The sequence below is a fragment of the Sminthopsis crassicaudata genome, chromosome 5 (assembly GCF_048593235.1).
Source record: "Sminthopsis crassicaudata isolate SCR6 chromosome 5, ASM4859323v1, whole genome shotgun sequence".
Lineage (NCBI taxonomy): Eukaryota > Metazoa > Chordata > Mammalia > Dasyuromorphia > Dasyuridae > Sminthopsis > Sminthopsis crassicaudata.
Window position 1 is genome coordinate 305,851,092 of NC_133621.1, and position 24,373 is coordinate 305,875,464.

Consider the following 24,373-nt stretch of genomic DNA (forward strand, 5'->3'; position numbering starts at 1 on the left):
AAAAAACAAATCCTACCAGTATAGTGTTCTAGAGTAGTAGTCAGAACTAAGAAGGACTTTAGAGATCATCTTATTCCCCTCATTTTTCAGAGGGAAACTAAGATCTAGCTCAGAGAAAAGATTCAGGGACTTGAATACCGCTCTCCTGATTTTTAGACTAGTGCTTCTTGGGTGGGTCAGTCATGGCTTTTAACACTGGGGCCTCCTCTTGGGCGCTGCCCACCTTCCTCTGCACTGTCAGACCTGTCCAGATCTGTGTCCAGCCCAGCCTGATTATGATGCCCCTGGCTGTTATCAATGGTAGATAAAACTATCTGACCCAAGTCCCAGGTAGGGGCATGGAGTCCAGTCTGTGGGACAGTTCCAGTCTGTGGGACAGTTCCAATGATCAGCTTTTCTCTCTTTGACCCAAATGTTGTCATGACTCTTCAAGGTGAGAGGTTGGGGGCTGCTTTCCCTGCTAGTGGGTAGAGTCTTCAGCTTCTCTTGCCTCTCACCAGCTGTGGGCATCGAGTCCTTCCCAGAAGCCTCCAGGGAAGGCACAGAAGGATCAACTGCTCTTTCTCTCTTCCACAGGGAACATTTTTAACAGTTTCTGCCGGCAACCATCCTCCTCCGTGGTGCCGCCCACCCTAGAGTCCCTGATGCTGTCCACAGCCATGAAGTGTGCCCACAGAGAGGCTTGTGCTCTGCATCTGAACGTCAGTGCCAGCCTCATCATGGAAGGTAAGAGCCGGCAGAGTCTCCATGGTGAGAGCCAGGTAGTCAGGGTGGCCCAGAGCTCACTCCTGCCCAATGTGGGAGCCATGACCTTCTGGCTGAGATGGGGATTATGAGCTTGCTTTCTATCTGGGTGTAGGTTTTTAAATCTGGATCCTTTAAGATGCCTTTGAGCCCTAAACAAAAGCTCTCCCCTTGTACCCTTTCCTTTTATTCCTCCTCCCCAGATCCCTGGCTGGTCCAAGGATCTTCTCCATGTCTCCCCAATACAATCTTCCAATCAATCACAACTATGACCTAAGAATTGTCTTCTCTTAACCCATGGGTAGCTGAAGGTCATGGTGGCAGGGAGCAGGGGCTCTGACTCTCTGCTCCTCGTGGACACCAGCAAGCACACGTGATATCCTGCTTACTTTCTCTTGGTCCTAGAAAGCCTTCGAGGCTTGGAGATCTGCCTACTGTCCCTGGACACACAAGAGACAAGGTGTCACAGTATCAAGATTCCCAAGATCTCCAGCCAGAAGATGGTGGGCAAAACGGTGAGCTGGAGGGCAATGGGGGAGAGATGGGGAAAGTAGGGGGTGGGAGAGAATGAGCTGAATGACAAAGGGAGAGATATGGAGAAAGCCAGGAGTACTTCCAGCTTTTTGCTGCCTTCATACGTGGTGTGCCTACAAGTCCCTGCTCTCCGTCCTTCTCCCACATATCCTTTAAGAGGCAGCTGTCATGCAAGGGCCCTGAGTTCCTAGGCTCTGGATCTTCTCCTAGCCCTTTCTCCACCCAATCTTTTCAGGGAAAAAAACTAGGAATTAAGTCCCACCATTAAGTACCTACTGTGTGCCAGGTACTGTGCTAGCTGATACTAAAAAAAAAAAAAAAAAAAAATTCTAATCTCAAGATATTTGTTTGTCTTTTTTTTTTTTAATTAAAACTTTTTATTTTCAAAATTTATTTATTTATTTGTTTCATTAAAGCTTTTTATTTTCAAAACATATGCATGGATAATTTTCTTTTTTTATTTAGAATTTTTTCCACAGTATATATGCATGAGTAATTTTTTTATAATATTATCCCTTGTATTCATTTTTCCAAATTATCCCCTCCCTCCCTCCACTCCCTCCCCCCGATGACAGGCAATCCCATACATTTTACATGTGTTACAATATAACCTAGATACAATATATGTGTGTAAATACCATTTTCTTGTTGCACATTAATTATTAGCTTCCGAAGGTATAAGTAACCTGGGTAGATAGACAGTAGTGCTAACAATTTACATTCACTTCCCAGTGTTGCATGGATAATTTTCAACATTCACCCTTGCAAAACCCTGTGTTCCAAATTTTTCCCCTCCTTTCCACCCATCCCTCCCCTAGATGACAAGTATTCCAGTATAGATTAACCGTGAAAGTACTTATGTTTCACTGGGAAGAAAAGTAAACCACAATCATGTGTTCCATCCAGCTCCTAATTCTGTGATCCTGGAGAGGAATATCCACAGGGGAAGAGACTAAAAACTGAGGGAGGCAGAAAAGGCTTCCTCTAAGGGGGAGCACTTGTGCTGGACTTGGAAGGAAGCTGGGAAATCTATGAATCGCCACCAGCCTGGGAGCTTCCTGAAGCAGGATTCACTTCTCTTCTGTCTCTTCAGTTGCAAAGCTTAGCTCAGTGTGGAGTTCAGGGGGACGCCAGAGGGAGGGGATCTCTTGATTGCATTGGCCCTCAACCTTGGGGCACTGTCCAGCTCTCCTCGGCTGCCCTCTTTCCCTTCCCCTCATGTGCTTAGTAGGGAGTCAGTGGTGTCCTTGTTGGGAGGCCCCTGGTGACACTGTCTACGTCTGGTCCTAGCTCCAGGTACACTTTGACTGCTTCGAGGTGAGTGTTGCTCAGCACCTCTATGTCACCGTGAAGACCATCCCCTATTACTGCAATGTCCAGATCAGCCGTGAATACCATGTAGAAGGTAAGGCTCTGCCTCGTGCTCTTAACAGGAGAGAGACCCCACTGGAACAGGGCTTTGGGCTCCTCCATTACTCTCTCACACCTCCTGCCCCCGGATTCTCTTTGACAAAATGGAATGATGGGTTCCTTTAAAAGGCTTTTTCAACAAGCCTTTATTAAGTGCTTACTGCATGTACCAGGCAGTGGGGTCACAAAAACAAAAAGGAAATAGTCCCTGTCCTCAATGAGCTTGTGTCCACATAAAGGAAATACAAATTGGATACAACATATTGGAAAAGGGCAGTAGCAGTTGGGAAATGCAGAAACAAGTGTAGAAAGTTGTCCTTGAACTGAGCCTGAAATGAGACAAAGATAAGGAGGGACAGCACGCCAGGTATGAGGAACAGCCTGAGCAAAGGCATGGAGATGGTCTATCTGTATAAGGGAGTTGTTGGCTACACTAGTTTGTGAAGGGGGATAATAACATGTAATGAGATTTTAAAAGCTGACCCTTTGTTCAAGAATGGTACTGATTCTGCCATAGGATCCAATACTTAAGTACTGCGAAAATCTTCAATTGGATCATGAGGATCAATGGGAAAGTAAGCTTAAGTGAAATAGACAATGCACTTGACATTGCTCTCTCCAATAATGCTTTTAAAAGACTCCCCCTGCCAACCCCAGTCTGGGAATTGTCCCTTGGGCCACCTTGGCTTTAGGGGAGGTGTTCTTAATCTGAGATCTTGGGATCTTTTTTAAAATATGATAATTAATGTAACCGATTTCTGTTGTAATTCTGTGTGTCAGAGATCATAAATTCTGAGAAGGGGATTGTGGGCTTCCAGGCTGCCCATGGAGTTCAAGGCACAAAAAGGCTCAAGAACCTTTCCCTCCTACAGAAGGGCATTCACTTTCCTTAGCCAGCATAGAAACCAGAGAAAGGCGGTTCCTACTAAAATCTTTAGGCATCGCTCTGTTTGGAGTCCCTGAGAAGGACCATGGATAGGCTGAGAGCATCCGGAGGAAGGAAGTCGGGATAGGGAGGGCCTGCAGACCCTGCCGTATGAAGGTTTAGAGAAGGAAGCGGGGCTGCTCGGCTGGACTTTGGAGGGGCTGTATTCAAGTTTGTGGTGGCTGGCTGTTAGGCCCAAGAGGGCAGCAGCAAGGGTTGGATGATACCCATTGGGGCAGGTTTCACCTTGGCAGAAGGGAGGCTTCCCGCCCATTGGAACTGCCCCAAAGAGCAAAGGGCTGCTTCCGGAGACCCTGTGGTGGGTGTTCTCTGTTCTCCTGAAGAGATGTCCCTTTGCTCTGCTCTCAGAGACAGGAAGATCAGGGCTCATTCTGAGGCTCTGCTGAAGTCAGGAGTTCAGGGTCAGAAGTTAGAGGTCAGCTCATGATCAGATTAGAGGTGTCAGCATATGGGTCTGATGGGATGTCTGATGGGATTCTGCCTCTGGGTACTGACGAGGAGGTGGTTAGCGCTCAGGATTTTGCTCAGACTGAGAACCTCATGGATATTTTGCAGATTGTACAGATGCCGACGTGGCAAGAAATATCCCAGCCTGCTTTGGTGAGTGATATGGGTTGCTGTGGTCCCGATTTTTTTCTCCTTTTACCCACCTGCATGCACAGAGCCCTGCAGGGTCCCCCTCCCCCTCTAACAGCTCTTGAGGGCTTCAGCATCTCTAGTTTCCCAAGCCATGGTAGAAATTATACCAAGTCTCTCAGCAGAGGAACTGGATTCAAGTCGTGTCTTTCTCACTGACTATCTATGTGACCTTAGGCAAGGATAGGCTTCTTGGTCTCAGTTTCCCCCTTTCCCCTACAATGAAGGCATTTAACCTAATCTCTCCAGTCCTTTCCAGTTCTAAGTCTTAAGATTTGGAGTTGACTCCCACCCCTGATTTGGGAAAGGACAAGCTTTGCTGTATAATATTGGAAGGTTGTCAGTGTGGCTCCCTCCTCACTGGCACAGGAGAGCATGTGGCAGCTCCATGGCTCCCCGCTGCAGCCCGTTCCCAAGGCCCCTTCCTGTTCACTGTCTTCTCAGACCTTCACACAGCTCTTGGAAAGGTGAAAGAGGGAGAGGTGGGAGGAAGACTGGAATTAGACAAGGACAAACTGAAGTTCACAGGGAGAAGGGGCTTGTCTGAATCCTAAGCAAGTCAAGACTAGGACACAGGACTCCTACCAGCCTCCTGCTACCATGAGGATTAAGTTGTGCATGGGCCCAGTGTAGATGCCTTTCAGGGTCTGGGAAGGAGCTCAATTCATGGTCTAGCAGGAGCACAGCAGGCATCCCGGCTTTGGAGAGAGCCACTCTCCATCCTTACCTTCTATCCCCACCAGCTGGGAGGCTCCAGTACAATGTTGACCATGTCCAGAAGGCCATCCAGGTGCACTTTGCAGACATCCCCCAAGGACAGGCCTACTATGTCCGGCTGTGTCTCAAATGGTTTGCTTGTGAAGATTACAGCCCACTGGTACTGGTGAGTCCAGATGACATTTGGGGCTCTGAGGCAGAGGGGAGTTCTCATCTCAACCAGTGAAGAGCAGAGAAAGATTCCCAACTTGGCAACAGGTGCACCAGGGCAGAGGAGGAGGTTCTCAGCTTGGTAACAGGAACTTCAGTACAGAGGACAGCTCTTAGCTCAGGAATCAAGGACCCCAAAGCAGAGGAGGAAGGTTCTCAGATTGATAACAGGGACCCCAAAGCAGAGGAGAAAGGTTCCCAGCTTGGTAACAGGGACTTCAGTACAGAGGACAGCTCTTAGCAAGAACCCAAAGCAGAGGAAGAAGGTTCCCAGCTTGGTAACAGGAACTTCAGTACAGAGGACAGCTTTTACCTCAGGCATCAAGGACCCCAAAGCAGAGGAGGAAGGTTCTCAGCTTGATAACAGGGACCCCAAAGCAGAGGAGAAAGATTCCCAGCTTGGTAACAGGGACTTCAGTACAGAGGACAGCTCTTAGCAGGAACCCCAAAGCAGAGGAAGAAGGTTCTCAGCTTGATAACAGGGACCCCAAAGCAGAAGAGGAAGGTTCCCAGCTTGGTAACAGGAACTTCAGTACAGAGGACAGCTCTTAGCTCTAGCATCAAGAACCCCAAAACAGAGGAGGAAGGTTCTCAGCTTGATAATAGGGATGCCCAAAGCAGAGGAGAAAGGTTCCCAGCTTGGTAACAGAGACTTCAGTACAGAGGACAACTCTTAGCAGGGACCCCGAAGCAGAGGAAGAAGGTTCTCAGCTTGATAACAGGGACCCCAAAGCAGAAGAGGAAGGTTCCCAGCTTGGTAACAGGAACTTCAGTACAGAGGACAGCTCTTAGCTCTGGCATCAAGAACCCCAAAACAGAGGAGGAAGGTTCTCAGCTTGATAATAGGGATCCCCAAAGCAGAGGAGAAAGGTTCCCAGCTTGGTAACAGGAACTTCAGTACAGAGGACAGCTCTTAGCTCTGGCATCAAGAACCCCAAAACAGAGGAGGAAGGTTCTCAGCTTGATAACAGGGACGCCAAAGCAGAAGAGGAAGGTTCCCAGCTTGGTAACAGGAACTTCAGTACAGAGGACAGCTCTTAGCTCTGGCATCAAGAACCCCAAAACAGAGGAGGAAGGTTCTCAGCTTGATAATAGGGATCCCCAAAGCAGAGGAGAAAGGTTCCCAGCTTGGTAACAGGAACTTCAGTACAGAGGACAGCTCTTAGCTCTGGCATCAAGAACCCCAAAACAGAGGAGGAAGGTTCTCAGCTTGATAACAGGGACGCCAAAGCAGAAGAGGAAGGTTCCCAGCTTGGTAACAGGAACTTCAGTACAGAGGACAACTCTTAGCAGGAACCCCAAAACAGAGGAGGAAGGTTCTCAGCTTGATAACAGGGACGCCAAAGCAGAAGAGGAAGGTTCCCAGCTTGGTAACAGGAACTTCAGTACAGAGGACAGCTCTTAGCTCAGGTATCAGGGACCCCAAAACAAAGGAGGAAGGTTCTCAACTTTACATCAAGGACCCCAAAGCAGAGGATAGTTCTTATCCTCTTAGGCATCAGGAACCTAGCTGGCCAAGAACTGGGGGAGCAAAGGCAAGCACATGAAAGGGGCACTTAGAAGACTCATGGGGAGGTGCTCAGCACGTGTACATATGGGAGGTGGTTCTCACACAAGCTACAGTAGATTCAGCACATAAAGAGTGCACTCCCAAGGGAGAGAGGGGCTGGGTGCATACCCAAAGGACTCTCAGCACTTCCCCACCCCACTGATATGAGTGGATTTCAGCCAGCCCCTTTGGATACAGGTGAATGCAGAGCAGCCTGGAAAGCCAGTGTCCCTGAAGTATTCACAGCTGCTGCCATGTCTGTGTATTGAGGTCAGTGCTCTCTCTTCCTTCCTTCCTCTCTCCCACCCTTGAAATCCTGCGGCCTCACCTTCTCCACCCCCACCCCCCCAGCCTGGATCCCGGAATGGACAACCCTACAAAATGAAGGGATTAGATTAGATGACCTTAACAACCCCTCCCAGGTTTATCGGTCTCTAAATGTTTTGACCCATCCTGACTCAGCCCTGGGGGTACTGCTCCTTGTGAGAAGAGGGAAGATTCCCCCAAGCATCCTTGAGCAGATCTTGCCACAGACAAAATTTGCCCAGAGAGCTTCAAGGAGCCTGAAGCAGTGATTTGGAGCCATTTGGAATTATCCTCACACACACTTTAGTCAGGATGCCCTCGGGATGACTGCTATCCCTTCTATGGGACATTTGCCACCTCCTTGGATGGCCTGTCCCAAAGGGTTGCCATCCTCAGGGGGTATGGAAGTCCTTCCTTGTACCTCAGCTGAATCTCTCGAGCAGGAGGGATTTAGGCAGATTTCCCCTGTTCTGTCCTGGGAAAGCTCCAAAGGGGCCGGGTCTTGTGGTTCAAACTGCCTTGCTAGTTTTTGGCTCCTTGGGGTTCACTAAAGCTTCACTAAGACTGGTAGGATCAGTTTCCATAGTACATTATCTCATCTGATCCTCACAAATTGCGTTGTGCAAAGTTTAGCACTATTTTCCAGATGAAGAAACTGAGATCTGAAAGTACTCTAGTTACACAGGTAACCCTTGTACTCAGATCTCCCCATTCCAAATTCAGGTGCCCCCCATTCTGCCTTTCTTTGAGCCAGGGAGGTTGGACTAGATTTCACTGGGCACCCTTCTCTTGTTCTAGCCATCTGTGCTTATAGGAAATGTGGTGGGAGGTGCCCTGAAGCTAAATTGACAATGTTTTCCCTTTTCCTGATCAGGGCTGGGCTGCTGTCCCTGATGCGGTGAGAATCCAGATCTGTCCCTTTGAAAATGGCAAGTAAGCAGCAGCCTTCAGCAGGGTGGCCCCTTCTCTCCTCCTGCTGCCCCTGGGGACCCTCTCCCTCCTCCGGGAGACGCTTCCCCCAGTCCTGGGCTTCCTGATCCATAGCCTGGATATGGCTTCCCCTGTATCAAAAGGGATCTCTCTGTGGTCACTTAGAGAGGGAATCCTGGGATGTGGCTTCATTTGTTCCAGTCTGCTCAGTCTGTTGGGTTAGCTTTGATATCAAAGGCTTCCCAGGGAAGGGGTATACTGAGCAGGACTTGGAGCTGAGGGGAGGGAAAAGGATGGAGCTGTTCCCTTTCTGACCCCTCTGTTTGTATGTCTTGGTGTATAGACATCCAAATCCTGTGGGATTACATCTTCTACAATCCCTTCGCCCAGTCCCTGAGCTGGGAACCCCCCTGCCCTGTCCAGGGCCAAGTCCACCTGTGTGAGATGTCAGAGATGGGTCATCAGTGCAGGAAGCTGAGCAACACGGGCCGGACAGTCCCGGGCAATGTAAGTGGAGGGAGCCCTTGGGCCTTTAGTCTCTGGAAAAGGCCTAGAGACTGCTGCCAGACCTCTACCACTCCCAGCCACTCTCTTGGAGTCAGGGTGCAGCTGATCTGGTATTGAACACTGTCTTGGGAGAGTCCACATGAGGATGACTGAGACCAAACAAAGAGAACTTCCTCCTACATGCCAATGATAGATTAGTCATTAAAGCACCAAGGCAAAAAGAAGTAGCCTCTCTCTTGGAGAGGCTGGTCACCGACCAATTTTTTTTGGGGGGGACACAGGAACAAATGGGATAAAGCTATATTTGCATATATGTGTGTGTTTATATATGAATGTGAATGTCCCAAAGCTCATCAGTATGGGGTTCTCTCAAAACTGGTAGAAATCAAAGTTCTGGGACCATGTGAAGGTTGTGGAGTAGGGAAGGGGAACTGGAGAGGGCAAGAGAGAAGACATAGAAATAAACAAGTAGGTAAGTAGATTGATACAGACAAGTAGGGAAGTAAATAGGCAACTAGGTAAGTAGTTAGAGAGACAAGTAAATGGGTAATTAGATGGATAGATAGATAGGTAGATAGATGGATGGATGGATGGATGGATGGATGGATGAATAGATGGATGGATAGATAGATGGATGGACAGACAGACAGACAGATGGACGGATAGATAGATAGATGGATAGATGGATAGATGGACAGGTACATAGATAGATAGATGGATAGATGGATAGATGGATAGATGGACAGGTACATAGATAGATAGATGGATAGATGAATAGATGGACAGGTACATAGATAGATAGATGGATAGATGGATAGATGGACAGGTACATAGATAGATAGATAGATAGATGCATGGATAGATGGACAGGTACATAGATAGATAGATGAATAGATGGATAGATAAATAGATAGATGGATGGATGAATAGATGGATAGATAAATAGGTAGATAGATGGATAGATAGACAGGCGGACAGAGACAGATAGATGGATGGATGGATGAATAGATGGATAAATAGACAGACAGATAGATGATAGATGGATGGATGAATAGATGGATAAATAGATGAGATAGATGGACAAGTAAACAATTAGATAAGCAGATAAATATACTCAAAGGGATATAAGCAGACAAGTAGAGAGCTAACAATAGATCGACAAATAGACTGACCAGCAGACTGACAGACCTACAGGTAAGTAGATAGATGATAAATTAAATAGGTAGGCAGGTAGACAAGTAGGTAAATAGATAGATATACTCAAAGAGATATAATTAGACAAGTAGACAGACTGACTAGCAGACCAACAGACAGACAGACAGGTAGATGGACAGACAGACAGACAGACAGACAGGTAAACAAGTAGATAAACAGATACACTCAAAGAGATATAAGTAGACAAGTAGATAGCTAAACAATAGATTGAAAGATAATTAGACAAGTAGACAGACTAATTAGCAGACTGACAGAACAACAGGTAGGTAGGTAGATAGATAAATAGATAGATAGACAGACAGGTGTTATAAGTAAATGAAAAAGTAGATAGATAAGTAGAAGGCTGAAAGTGTCAGTTCTTCTGGTTAGTGGCTTGACTACCCTCAACTCCAAAAGCCCAATGGGGAAGCACGCCATCTTGGTGGGGTGGCCATTCCTTTGACTAAGATCTCCTTCCAATACCTTCAGACAGCAATTGTTCTCAAAAAGGTTTCAAAACAGGCCAGAGATACTAAGTAAAACTTCCAGCCAAAAAGGAGGTTCCCTGGGATCTCAGGATCTCCTTCTCCCCATGTACAAGGCCAGTGCACAGACAGATCGGGGTCCCAGATAGATTGGCCCCAACTCCAAACCTCACTGGCCTTGCTTGCTTGTTCCTGTCCCAGACATTTTGCCCATATTGAGGCCCCCCGTTTCCTGATCCATGACATTCTCCCATTCCTGAACAAGAGGCAATGGACTCAAGATGCAGAATGAGTCACAATTTTTGACAAAGTCTATGGGGATATTTTTTTTTGCTTAACTTTGCATATCTGTTCCAAAGATTTTGTTTTTCTTTTTTCTTTTTCAGTGTCAGGGATGGGGGATGGAATAGGAGGGAGAAAAATTAAATTAACACAAGAAACGCCAGGTCCCTGATAGTCATCGAATGTCTCCTCTTTCTTGCAGGCACGTTACTTGCAGGTGGACCCACAGCCATCGCTTTGTATGAAGGTGAGTCAGTGGTTAACCCCATTCTGGCAGCCCACATGTGAATTGACAGAGGGAAAGGAGCAGGGAAAAGGGGATGGTGTTGCTCATGTAATCTGAACCTTTGAGTTCTTCAATAAATCCCCTTTTCCCCATAAGGGTCACATTTTATGAAGGGCAAAGAATAGAGTAGAAAGACTGCAAAACTACAAATGGCTTAGGAAAGAAGTGGGGAAATCAGAAGCTCTGTTGTGGCCCCTGGCCATAGGCACGTGTCCAAAGGGACCCAGAAGTCTGGGGTTGGAGCTTCAGTCTTTTGTTTTTGACACATATGATTGTGATGGTGATGATGATGAATTATCCACAGCTTACCCAGAATCCCTCAGGCAATGGAAGAACCAGGATTTGGACTTGGGGCTTTTGAATCACAGCTAAATTCATTGCACCACACTGCCTCCCAAACAGATTTTAGTAAAAAGCTATATCACATCTTTGATTGGAGGGAGGAAAATCTTTGGGCTTCTCTATGAGGGGACCTAGATCACTCATTTTTTTTTTCTGAGAAAAACACAGTGGAGAAGGACATGGCAAATCAGTCCAATCAATATCTTTGCCAAGAAAACTCCAAACGGGTGACTGAGATGATTGAACAACAACAAATGAGCTAAGAGAAGTGGCCAACACATCGGACAGAAGACGAATCCAAGAAACATTTCAAAAGCTGTCAGACCAAGGGGCTGAATGGAGTTGTGTGAGGGATTTTAGATCTGACCTGGGATTCCATTGGAACACTTAGGGAGGAAGCTCTTCAATAAAACAGAGTGAGATCTGCTGTGTAGTTTGGCTCTACAGAACTGCCTGGGGTTCTAAAAAGTTAAATGCCTAGTTAAGTCACTATGTATCTAAGGCAGGAACTGAATGCAGACCTTTCTGATTCAGGGGCCGGCTCTCTGTCCACCATGCAGTGCTGCCCCTTGAGATGAAATTTAATTGGGATGATTGTTGGATTTATAAAACCAGTCTCAGAAATACAGTTAGGGGCACTGGCTTACCTGCAAGCTGATTCTGGGCCAGCAGCATGGTCTGGCAAGGCGTATTCTTGAAGCTGAGACATCATGGCTGCCATCCTCTGGCTTTGTCCAACCCCAAGGTGCTCTACAGATGCATGATTCTTGTTTTTAGACATCACCATCTTGGAAAAATAAAGATTCCAGAGAAGACAAGCTAGTAAAGGGAAGGATCCTGAGAGCATCCCTTCTCTGGAATCCTTATCAAACCACATCTGGTTTTGTTGAAGGAACCAGGGATATCAAACAAGGGGGAAGAGAAGAATAAAGTCTTGGAGAGCTTTTTCTGAGGGCAGAATTTGGAGATAAGGGATTTGATTTCTTCTACTAGGCTTGAACCAAGAACAGCAGCTGGAAGTTATCTAGCATGTTGTAAGGACATTTCCCAACAATCAGAGGCAGGTCAGGCTGCTTCAGAAGTGTGGAGGGAGTTTCCCCTGGCCCAGAATATCTCTAAATATAGGCCAACTGACCATTTATCAGGGCGTCCTCAAGAGGATTCTTGTTCCAATGTGGATTGGACTCATAGCTGAAAAGCTTTTTAAGAGACTCAGTGATTTTGAAGAATGGTAAATTCTGGTTTCTTCCTTAAGTCTTTCTGGAGTCACTCTTTCCTGAGTCATTCTCCCCCAGGCCCCCATTTGCTGCTTTATACTTAACTATCACTCAAAATATCTTGTGTGTATTTTGTAGCCTTTGCATCTTTATTGCATTCTCTGTCCTTGTAACCTAGTATACAGAGGGTGCATAATTCTTGTTGGTTAATCACAGAATCATGCTCTTATATTTCTCCATCATTAGCAGGCCTTATTTCCATTTTCTGTACAAATGTTTTAAAATTGGAAGCTGGTCTGGGAAAGCTCCCATGACATCCATGTGGCTTTATTTTTTTTTTTAATTTTTTTATTAAAACTTCTTGATTTTGAAAACATATGCATAAATAATTTTTCAACACTGACCTTGTTTGTACTTGTACTTGTACTCCAATTTCTCCCTTTCCCCCACCCACCCTTAGATGTCAAGTAACTCAATATATGTTAAACGTGGGTAAAAATATATATATTATGTATTGGTCAACCTGCCATCTGGTGGGAGGGAAGGAGAGGAAAAATTAGAACAAAAGGTTTGGCAATTGTCAATGCTGAAAAATTACCTATGCATATATCTGGTAAATAAAAACTATTAAAAAACCCAATAACAACAAATATATATATATGTATATATGTATTTATGTATATATATGTATATATATATTAAATACGATACATGTAAACATATACAATTCTCTTGCTGCACAAAAAAAAAAAAAATCAGATCAAAAAAGAACAAAATGAGAAAGAAAATAAAATGCAAACAAACCACAACAAAAAGAGTGAGAATGCTCTGCTGTGGTCCACAGTCAGTTCCCACAGTCCTCTCTCTGGGTGTAGATGGTTCTCATCATCACAAGATCACTGGAACTGGCCTGAATCATCTCATTGTTAAAAAGAGCCCATGTGGCTTTCTTTAGACAATTCCTTTTTGCTCTTCTCAGTGGACTTGTGGCTTTATGCAGCTTCACAGTTTCATTTTTGAGAGTTTCCCATCCCTCCTTAGCTCACTTCCCCTTTAGGATTTTAGTCTGGGGAATCCCCATTTATGCTTATCTCCCTTGAAATCTAGGAGATGTCTTTTTAAATTTAATTTTATTTTATTTTTGCTGAGAAAATTGGGGTTAAGTGACTTGCCCAGCTAGGAAGTGTTAAGGTTAGATTTGACCTCAGGTCCTCCTTTCTTCAGGGCTGGTGCTCTATCCACTGAGCCACTTAATCACCCCTCTAGGGGATGTCTTAGCCACCCAGACTATGTGGCTCATTTCATTCCCTAGGGGTCCTGTTATCGTCTTAAGCCTCAGTTTCCTCCTCTGTACAATGAAGGAGCTGGGCCTTCATCAATGGAGGCTTCACTCCTGTTTGCTGTGTTAGAGGGGGTCAGATCATGGTCCGCTGAGGGCTTTGGGGGACAGCGTTTGGCTTCCCTCACAGGGTCCACTCTACCTCTCCCCTTCTCTCTCTCTGCAGTTCACAACCCTGCAAGGCTCTTGGGTGAGATGTCCCTTTGCTGATGGAAAATTTCCAGGTAATTACCCAGAATTGGGGCTGTGGCCCAGTGAATGGTCCCTTCATCTTCCCAGGGTTGGAGAGTAGAGGGAGGTGGAGGGATGGATGCTCCAGCTCAAGGAGGGCACTTTGTGTCTGATGATTTCCACGCTGGCAAATGTTTTAGTGCAGTATTTTCCAGGTCCAGGGATCAGCACTCAAAGAACAATAGTTAAGGGGGAGTGCATACAAAGTGCTAATAACTCAAGGCATGAAGGGGAACTGCAAAGTCAAACTGAGGCTGCCTTGGGAGAGCTCCCAGTCTCGTCACCTGCTGGACCTTCCCTGGCCAGGACCTTGTATTGCTATTTTGTCCACATGTGGGCAGAGGATCGGCTGCCCTTGTTTCTATAGTTACAGCTCCTAGCAAAGTGCAGGCCCTCATCGCTGCCCCATAAATGTTTATTGGTTCATGAAACATACGTTTTAGGACAGCAATAGAGCAGTAGGTCACCTGGGGGTGTCCCCGCCAATAAGACGGATCAGAAAAGGCTTCTTGGGGGAAGTGGCTTTGGAGCAGAATAAAGGAGAGAGATGGAAGGATAGAGGGATAGGGATGGTGTCACCAGCATCAGGACTAGGCCCTCTCCCACTTTTGAAAGGGGAGGAGTGATTTACCTTGGAGACTTTAGCTCATCTCAGGCTCTGTGCATGACAAGAGAGTCATGGGGGAAAGGGAAAGAAGCATCCGGGACTTCGGGCCAGGAATGGGCAGAAGGCTTGAGCTCTAATGTGGCAGGAGCCCCCATTTTGTGCCTCATGGCTGTGCCCCTCCTGCGGGGACCATGCTCATTATCAGGCTGGAAGATGATGATTCATCAGTTGCCGGACAAGCTCCGGGCCTCTTTCATCTCGAAGAGCCCAGCCAGGTTCCAGGTGCGGCTGTGCAACCGAACCAACCCTTCCCACTGCCGTGTGCTTGAGACCATCTCTGTGGCCCCACAGGTGAGCTGGGAGGGAGTTCAGACCCAAGGGACCGACACCTTGGAGTGCCCACACCCATAGTGTCCTACCCTGGAGACTCCAGGAGCCTTCAAGGCCCTATGCCTGCAGGAAGCCTTCCTGGATTTCTCTGGCCCAGGGGATCAGTAATGTCAGGCAGGGGCAGGCTGGAGGACTTATATGCTGGAGCTTGGGAGGTTAGATGGAGCCTCCATAGAGGGACTTGTGCTGATCCCCTTGTTGGCACCCAGAGCCAAGTCCAGGCCATCCCTGTACTAAAGCAACCAGGGGAGGCTTCCCGGGGAAGGAGGCTTCCTGAGGAGGAGAGTGTAGCTGCATGTGAGTGCCATGGCCCTCGTGGCTGGGTCTGTGGCACAAGCTGGTCCTGTTACCATCATGGAGCTGCTGAGCCGGCTTTAGTTCCCCGAGGTAGCTGGGGGCTGACAGCTTGGGGATGGATGGAGGAGGAGAAGAGAGGCTGAAGCTGCCCTGGGAGAGGTGCCTGACTCCCCCACTGTGACTGGTTTTCTGTGCCCCAGGGAGGTGCAGATGCCATGGGCCACGTTGACGTTCCCAAGCTGGAGGTCTGCTCCCCAGATGTCTGCATCCAGGTGGGTCCCCTTTCCTCCCGGGGCTGGGGCAAGCCCCTGCACCTGGCAATGGGCCCCATAGGCTGCCGGGGCCCCACCTGGCAGATCCACCTGTTATCAAAGGGGCTCTGGGTGGTGAAAGCCATTTATTCATTTATTCCTAAAGTTCTTTAAGTGCCTTCTGTATGCAGAGCCTAGTGCTGGTGGCTGGAGGAGATAGGGAACTTAGCACCCCGAGTTCTCTAGTTAGAGAGCAAGACTCATTCATGGAGACCTAGGCAATATGCATATGACTAGATGAGTTTTCTGAGACTGAGGAAGCTTGGGGAAGACAGAGCCACATGTGGTGGGCAGTCTGACTCGCCTTGGCAAAGATGGGGGGTCCGTGACTGAGTCTGCACTGCAGCTGTGCCAGGTGGGCACAGGGAGGGCGAGGGCCGGACACCTAAGGCCGGGCAATCTCTCCTTTGGCGCCCAAAGGAGGTGACGGACTGGTTCCATATTTCGGGTCTGGTGGGCTGAGGCTTGGTTCCCTGATGGCTCTGGAGGGGGAGGGTAAATCTTGCTTCACTCATCCTTTACCACCCCTTCTGCTACACAATAAACACATAAATAAAAAAAAAATAGCAAGGAACTTCATTTATCTGAGCAAACAGAAAGCAAAGAAAATGCTGAAATGGAAATATACTGACGAATACATAACAATGAGACCTCAGCTCAAACCAGAGAGACAGAGACAGAGAAAGAGAGAGATCTCAGCTAGAGGAGGACCATTCTAGAAGTCTCAGATATTTCAAGCAAGTTTACAGCTAGGGGGCCAATGTGTATCATTCAAAATTTTTTCTCTGTGTGTTTTCCTTCTCTCTCTCTCTCTCTCTCTCTCTCTCTCTCTCTCTCTCTCTCTCTCTCTCTCTCTCTCTCTCTCTCTCTCTCTCTCTCTCTCTCTCTCTTTCTCTTCCTCTAGTGTCTTCCATCTACAGATTATTCTCTCTCTCTTGGTTTGAGCTGAGGGCTCTCTTTCAGAATACCTAGAACCAACCTGAGTGAGTTCCTCCTCCAGGCAGGCAGCAGACGCAACATTCTCTCCACCAATCAAGAGTGTCATCTCCCTCTGCATATGCAGGAGCAGGCAGTGTATCCCAGGCTTGAGAGAAAGCTGGGTCCCAGCTCCATGGGATCACACACTTTGGCCCCAAAGAATCCACTTCCCCAGGTAGCTGTGCAGCCTGCTGAGCCACTTCCAGGGAGGAAGAACTAGCTCTTCCTCCATCCTACCTCAGACCAGCTCTGCTTGTTAGGCAGTGTTTCCTGGCCTCCGGCTTAAATTAGAAAAGCCCCCTCTTTGCTCCTGCTCTGCCCTCTGGGGCCAAACAGAACAAGCCTAATACTGGGGCGTCTCTCTGAGACCCCATTCCCACCCTAGCATTTTTCCAGATTGTTACAGGAGAAGTAGATTGGAAAGTTTTGTAATTCCTAAGGCTTGCGAGGTCTGAAGAGGAGGCCATGGGCTCATAGATCCCTGAAGGGACCTCAAAAGGTGAACTAGTCTAATCCCTTCATTTTACAAAGTGGGAAACTGAGGCCCAGGAAGTCTCATTGATTTCACATAGAGGTAAGTGACAGAGGCAACATTTTCTCCAGCTGTCTCTGGGGGAGTTTGAATCAAGGCATTATAGTCAAGTTGTATATCTATCTATCTATCTATCTATCTATCTATCTATCTATCTATCTATCCATCCATCCATCATCTATCTCTCTATCCATCCATCCATCCATCTATCTGTCTATCTATCTATCCATCTATATCTATCTATTCATCCATCCATCCATCATCTATCTATCTCTCCATCCATCTATCCATTTATCTATCTTTCTTTCTTTCTATCTATCTATCTATCTATCTATCTATCTATCTGTCTGTCTGTCTGTCTGTCTGTCTGTCTTTCTATCTATCTATCCATCTATCTGTCTGTCTGTCTGTCTGTCTGTCTGTCTTATTGAATAGTACTGAATAGGGAGCCGCTGGAGATCTTTAAGCAGACTAGCAAGTTGACCACCTTTTTCTGGCAATGTTCAGAGGACAAATGCAGGAAGGAAAGAGGAAGGATGGTGGGGGAGGGAGAGGAAGCTCTAATAGGAAATAGTTGTGACAAGGGCTTGATAACTATGGGGAATATGCAATTATTGAATGCCTACTGTGTGCTCGACACTGCTACAATTATTGTCTCATTTAACCTTCACAACAACCCTATAAAACAGGTGCTGTTTTACAGTTAGAGAAATGAGGCAAAGGTGAAGTGACTTGCCCAAAAGTCATCACAGTGGTGGGCTCCAAGAGCTGAGGGGGAGGGAGACAGACAAAGGCTATTCATCCAGCCACCTGATTGAGTGTAACTCGGTATACCTGGGGTCTAGCCCCAGCGCTTTAGGCTTTGTGAAGCCCTCTCCTCCTGGATGGGGATGGGACACCGATCTGTCCCATGGAGTCCCCATGGCAATTACTAGGGACTGTAGGTCCAAAGGTAAGCAGTCCAAGGCCTCCTGAGGTGTAAGATGGCAATAGGAGATGCAGACACCAGATCGCTGTCTGAGGGTCCTATCCTCAACCTCTGTCATTCTCTTAGGGATCCAGCAGGGATCCCAGGACCATTTCTGAGGTTCTAGAGGATTTCCTGTCCTGACCTTTGGACCAGAACAACGAGGAAGCGAGGAGCACAGAGCCGTCTCTCAGCCTCCCCCAGCCCAGAGGATCCCTCCCTTGCCTGTTCTGTTCTCGGGCCCTCTCCTGGCACAGAACAGGGCCTGCCTTGTGACATCTCAGATGGTTTGTCGCCAGAATTCGGCAGGGGAAGGAAAACAAGGGCAGTGGATGCCAGAGTCAGGGTCCAAAACAAATTTGGGGCCAATCTTTAGAATCATTGAAGATACGATGAGCTGAATCTCACAAAATGATATTTAATTCAATCAACAAACAGTAACAAATCAATGTAAAGTCCTTTTTGGTTCAAAAAGTCATTTGTATAAATGAGGATAGATAGGGGTTTGGGGCCCAAATATCTGGGATTCCTTGAGGACTCCTGGGCACACAGTGTGGCCACAAAGGCAAACCTGGGCTACAATAAAAGAGGCTCCATGTCCAGCACCCCACTGAGGCTCAGTGGAAAGGGAATTGGCTCTGGAATCAAATTCTGGGTTCAAATCCTGACTGCCATCTATATCTGTATCTCATAATTTATCTGGACTCCAGCTCCTCGCCTGTAAAAGAAGAGGGACTGTGCTTGAAGGCTTCCTTGCAGCCTCAAACTCTCTGGTACTCCAGGGAGGCAAGCCATTGTCAGACGCCGTGTACCATCCTGGGCTCTGTTCTGGATGCCACATTTTAAGGAAGGTGCAATCCAGAGAGTGATTAGATGAGCGTGAGCCCACGGCCCTTGAGCATCACTTGGAGGATGGAGGGCTGGCTAACCTCCAGAAGAGCAGACCGCAGGGAGGGAGCGCTATCAGCCTTCCGGTAGGGGTCTTCCTGGAAAAGTGGAATTAACTTTGTTCTGCCCCATGGGGCAGAACTGGAGGCAAAATGTCACCCCGAGAGCTGTCCTAAAATGTGGGGAGTGAGGTCCCCTCTTTGGAGACATCTCAAGAGGAGCCTGGATGATCGACTACCCGTCAGGGATGTCAGAAAGGGGCTGAGCAGGAAAAAACCTCATTGTCTGTGAAGTCAGACAATAGCCAAGTTCAAATCTCTATCATCGCTTCCCCAGGACCTCTGACTCCAGAGTAAGTCATTTCCCAGCTGGACTTGAGTTTCCTCTTGTAAAATGGGGACACTTAAACCTGTAAACCTGCCCTCACTGCATTTCTATGAGGATGGAAGGAAGTCAAGATAAAATCTTGGAGAAGTTTGTATTGTGCTTTTCTACAGAAGAATAATCATCTTCATTGGGTCTCTACAGGGCTGGAGGACAGATGTGGATTATTCAATTCCTGTACAGATGTGTGACATCAGATGCAGTGAGTAGGGATGTGTGACTGTTGGGTAAACATTCCAGGGTTCCCCGAGGGAGCCCCTAGTTGAGTGGGTCAGCGTGGGGTCAGCGGGCCTAAGGCACAATCCCACCAACGCCATTTATTAGCCGGTGAGCCCCAGGTCTTGCCTTTTCCCTTGGTACGAGGAGCAGACTGCCCTCCTTGATCTCAGAGGTCTCTCCCAAATGCCTCAAGATGGTCTTATGCCCGGGGAGCCCGGGTCCTGGGGAGAGCAGAGGGTGCTTTGGTTGTCAGAGCACTCGGCTGAGAGGTGGGAGCCCCTGATGGGAGACCCCAGCCCCACCCAGCTCCTTTTGCAGCTCCATCCCGCTCCCAGCAGCCTGGCATCTGGCCCAGCGGGCCGGAGGTTGCTCCGGGATGAGCAGATGGGAAGAAACTGTCTGACATCTGGGGTGGGCGTGGGGCTGGCTCCCCTCCAGAGCAGGACCATCTCCCCAGTGCGGGCTCAGGGCTCACCCTCCTGGCCCAGCCCTGGGGAGCTGGTGGCAGCCTTCCAAACCTGCAGCGCAGGAGGGAAAGGGGAAGCAGGTCTACATGCTCATTCCCTCGCCGCCACTGGAGGTTGGGGAGCAGACTCGGGAGATGAGGAGGCAGGGAAGGGGCCGGGCCTAGGATGGGACAGGTGGGGGACATCCGTAGGGGCTGGACAAGGTGACCCCCCACTCTCCCCAAAGTCTGTTCTCGATTCCTGTCCCCCATTGTCCACGTGTTTGGCAAACTCCCAGCCTCACTCTGGCTGTAGAAGAGTCCACTAGTGCCAGAGTCCATCTTCACCGAGCATCAGCCCCCATTATTGATAGTCCCCTCCAGAGCTTGAAGTTGCTCAGTCACCACTTATTATGCTCTTATTTAAGGGTAAATTACGGGCCAGGTGCTCTACAGAACTCTAGGGATACGACAAAAGGCAAACTTCCCTGTGGAAGCTCGGTCTCCGCTGACTTGAAGCAGGAAAAGAACTGAGCCCCGGAGGCCCCGAGCCAGGGTTTTGTGGTTAACTTTTGCCAGCAGTCCCCCGGCAGGAGGAGGCTCTCCGGTCTCCCTGGGGCCCCTCTGCAGCCAGAGCGGGCCTCCCGGGCACCGAGCCCCGGCACTTCGGGCATCTGGAATTGATTGCTTCTTGGGCCCAGATTTCACCACGAGCCTGTGTATTTGAAGCCCCGGGGGGCACAGTCTGGTGCTCTCATTTCCAGAATCATTTTTCTTAGAACACAAGGACTCTTGTGTTCTCAGATCGGAGCCACGTTGAAGGATGACAAATGCTGACCTTGAGAAGCCCCGGCCAAGGTCCCATTCAGCTGGGGGAACCGTTTCCCCGGATCCAGGAGCCGCCGGGGTCTCTGCGGCCCAGTGGGAACCCCTCCCCGGGTCACAGCTCCTTCCTGTGGGAGCCCCGTGGTGCCGTGGGTAGAGCCCCAGTCCTAAAGTCAGGAAGTCCTGGCTGTGTGACCCTGGGCAAGTCACTTAGCCCCAATTGCCTCAGAAAAAGCAAAACAAAATAGAACAGAACAGGGCTGAGCCCTTTCCAGCCCCAGACTTCCAAGTACCTGCAGATAACTGCCAAGTCTCCCCCGAGTTTTTTCCTCATCCTCCACCTCCCAGGTGCCAGATCTTTACAAGAGATGATCCCCTAGACTAGCTCTGGGTTCCCAGTGTCGCAATTTGAACAGAATCCCCTAAATGCAGTCCGACCAAGGCAGAGACTGTCAGAGACAGCAACTTCCTTGCCCTCTCCTGGATCCTCTGCCTCTCTCATTATAGCCATGTTTTCTTGGCTGCCTCATCTCACGGCTACCATAGTGTCAAATCCGGAGCCCACTGAGGCCTTCGGATCTTAGTCACTTCTTTCTTCACTTTTGGGGACATCTACACAACACACACAGATGCTTAGGGACTGCCTGCGGGGGCACAGGAGCTGTCTCATGTCTATCCCAGCTGGTCCAGATTAGGGCTGCCTTCCCTTCAGAGGTGTTAAGGCAATGGAAAGAACTCTGGCCTCCGAGGCAGGAGTCCTGGATTTGATTTCCTGGCCAATCACCTCCCTCCCGTGGCCTCTGAGGCAGGGAGCCTCGGGAGGGGGGTGAGGATGCCGTGAGAGAGGCCCTTCATAAAGCCGGCCCTTGCCACAGAGATGAGCAATAATATAGATCTACTCAAGTTTGAATAAGAGCAGTGCCTAGGGCCTGCCTGCCCCCAGGGAGCTGCCAGGGTGGGGGGGGGGAGGGACAGAAGAGAAACAGCTCTCCCGGAGCCCCCGTTTGGGGTTGCAGAGGGGCAATCCTTGGTTCTGCCCTCAGGGAACTCTCAATTTTGGGGGTGCAGAGGAGCAATCCTTGGTTCTGCCCTTAGGGAGCTCTGATACTGAGGATACTGAGAGGCAATCCCAAGGCTCTGCCCTTGGGGAGTCCCCAGTTTGGAGGGGTGCAGGGGGACAATCCTCTGCCCTCAGAAAGCTCTCAGATTTGAGGGAGTACAGAGGAGTAGTGTTCCAGGGAGTTCATCATGAAAAGGAGGCACACAGAGAAGATGGGTGGGACCAGCCAGGGTGTGACCCTGAGTTTAGCTTAGGGTTCTGACCTGGAGGCTGGGGATCCCCCTCCCCAGGTTCTGGCCTGGCCTTAAGCAGAGCTCTCTCCTTCTCTCCCAGACAGTTCCTCTAAGAAGAAGCACCAAGAGCTCCCTAACTCTCCTCTCAGCATCCACAAGTAGGTACCCGGGACTGGATTCTGTTGAGAGGGCAGAGCTGGGGAGACCTGAGAACATTTTGTTCCAAGCCAGGTGGCCTGGAGGTGCCCCAGGTGGGGCAGGGGGTGTTTGACCCATAACCTCCCTGAGATCTGGCTTCAGGAAGGCGGGGAATGGGGGAGAGGTGCCCCACCGACTCAGGGCTTGGGTAGGGCAGCCCATTCATTGCCACCATCTTCAACTGTTCCTGCAGGTGGGAAGGAAGAGTTCTCGCTTCTCCATAAGGACGGAGGCCGGCGCCCACCTCCCTTGTCAGTGCTCGTGTCTCTTCTGGGCAGCCCCAGAGCATCCTTCGCCTTCTCCCAAGAACCCCTGCCAGCTGGATGGTTCCCGAGGATGCCAGATGCAGGCTGTAGGCAGGCTTGGGCCCCCTCAGTACCAGGGCAGTGGCCCATGGACCTCCAGATGGTCTCTGGAACTTGCCATCCTGATCTCACTGAGGGGCTGAGCAGACTCTCCCAATGCCCTCCATTTCTTCCTCGCCTGTTCCCCTCCCTGCCCATCACCCCTCACCTCCTGACTCCTTCAGCTCCAAGGCTGAGGAACGAGTCCTCCACTAGACCCCGGGGTAGGAGCTCTTGAACATGATTGCCACCTCCACCCCAAGACTGTAATCCGGGGCTCTTGGCTCAGTGAGGGGCAGTGGGGCTGCCTGCCTGGGCTCGAGAAGACACAGGATCCCCTCTCTGGTCTGTTGCTCCGATGCCCTCAGCCCCCTGGGATGCCCACCGGCTCGGCCCCCAAGCCCGGGGCCCGGTGTGCAGGCTGGAAGCTCTGCAGGCCTTGGGCACTGCCTTCTGCCCTGCCCAGCTGTCTGAGCGTGGGGCAGAGGGGAGGCTCCTGGGAGGCAGGAACTGTGGCAGGTTTGACTTTGTATCTTGTATATGGCACGTAGTAGGAAATTAATAAACACTTCTTAAATCGAGTTGAGTTGGTTGGGAAGAAAGGGACAGGGCTGACAAATGAACCTGATCAGGGTCTCCTCCACCGTCCAGTGGGGGGACTCCTCCATCTTTTCTTCAGCCCTCACAGCTGCAGGCAGCTCTGAGTCAGTGCCCCCCTGTGGTTGAGAGAATCTTCCTCTTCATTCTCAGGGTGACTTACTTTCCCCTCTCTGCAAATCCTCCCCCGCCCTCCAGCCCGGCCAGCTGCCTGCCCTCCCCCTGTCCCACGTCAGGGGGGCTCCTTTGTGTCTCCCAGAAAATCCAGGTGGCTCCCAGAAGGACGCCATGGTGGAAGGGTCCTCACCTCCCGAGATAATCCTTTTGCGCCCCCCCCTCAGTTGGGGGCCAGTTGGCTCTAATGGTTGGACGCTTTCTCCTCCCTTTGCATCTGAATCTGCCCTGAGTCTCTTCCCGACTCCCCCGCTTTCACTTTGGCCCTGGGGGAACCCAGCCCTCTTCTGGGGGGACCTCCACAGCTTTCCAGACGCTGAGTCACGCTCCCGAGCGCGGAATCGTGGCTCCGAGGTGGATGATTAAGCCCTCCCGGAGCCGATCCCTCAGCTCCCCTGGGTGTTTGAAGGGTTGGAAGGAGAGAAAGGGACCTCTGAACCAGGCAAGCTGCAAGAAGACTTGGGCTCGGTGTGACAACCCTCCATGACTCTGGGCTCCCCCAGACGGGGGGGGCGGGACCCAAACATCATTGCCCCTCGCCTGGAGGGACTCCGGAATAATCGCTGCTTCCGTGGGGCAGTCTTACGCACGGGAAGGGCTGACTATTTCACCTGTAAAATGTGCCAAGTTAGTGCTAAGTGCTCAGAGGAAACGCCAAAGCGTAACGGAGCCACGCGCGGACCCCCCCAGGAGGAAAATGGACTTGGTATGGCTGTCGGACGGCCCGTGGACTCGCAGGCGCAGCCCCTTCCCCTCCCTGCCCATCACCCCTCACCTCCTGACTCCCCAGCTCCGAGGCTGAGGAACGAGTCCTCCACTAGAAAGCAACTGAACCCCTCCCCTCAGGCTCTGCGCTCTCTGAATCCCCCCCCGGCTTTGCTTCCCAAGTGACAGGCACTCCGCAAGCACGCTGCCGGGCCTTTTCTTAGGGAGCAAAATGCCTCAGACGCCAGATCGGGCTAAAGAACCCCGCCAGAGTTAGATGTTCCCCAACGTCCACAAGCACGCCCCGTAATGTCTGCGGCAGTGTGCTTGGGTAAGAGGGTCGGGCCCGAGACC

General features: G+C 49.6%; 1 protein-coding gene across 2 annotated transcripts in view; it reads left to right on the forward strand.

Moving 5' to 3' along the window:
* The window catches only part of IL17REL (interleukin 17 receptor E like), a 49,562-nt gene extending 26,442 nt beyond the window's left edge, over positions 1 to 23,120 (forward strand). For both annotated transcript variants that reach the window (XM_074272013.1, XM_074272014.1), the window contains 15 exons: positions 577 to 726; positions 1,150 to 1,259; positions 2,569 to 2,683; positions 4,190 to 4,234; positions 5,014 to 5,153; positions 6,945 to 7,016; positions 7,927 to 7,981; positions 8,326 to 8,489; positions 10,653 to 10,697; positions 13,801 to 13,858; positions 14,678 to 14,823; positions 15,360 to 15,431; positions 19,364 to 19,421; positions 22,102 to 22,159; positions 22,393 to 23,120. In XM_074272013.1, the coding sequence (XP_074128114.1) occupies positions 577 to 726; positions 1,150 to 1,259; positions 2,569 to 2,683; positions 4,190 to 4,234; positions 5,014 to 5,153; positions 6,945 to 7,016; positions 7,927 to 7,981; positions 8,326 to 8,489; positions 10,653 to 10,697; positions 13,801 to 13,858; positions 14,678 to 14,823; positions 15,360 to 15,431; positions 19,364 to 19,421; positions 22,102 to 22,159; positions 22,393 to 22,423 (1,319 nt within the window). In that variant the 3' untranslated portion in view covers positions 22,424 to 23,120. The remainder of the gene's footprint in view (positions 1 to 576; positions 727 to 1,149; positions 1,260 to 2,568; positions 2,684 to 4,189; positions 4,235 to 5,013; positions 5,154 to 6,944; positions 7,017 to 7,926; positions 7,982 to 8,325; positions 8,490 to 10,652; positions 10,698 to 13,800; positions 13,859 to 14,677; positions 14,824 to 15,359; positions 15,432 to 19,363; positions 19,422 to 22,101; positions 22,160 to 22,392) is intronic.
* Positions 23,121 to 24,373: the final 1,253 nt, after the last annotated feature.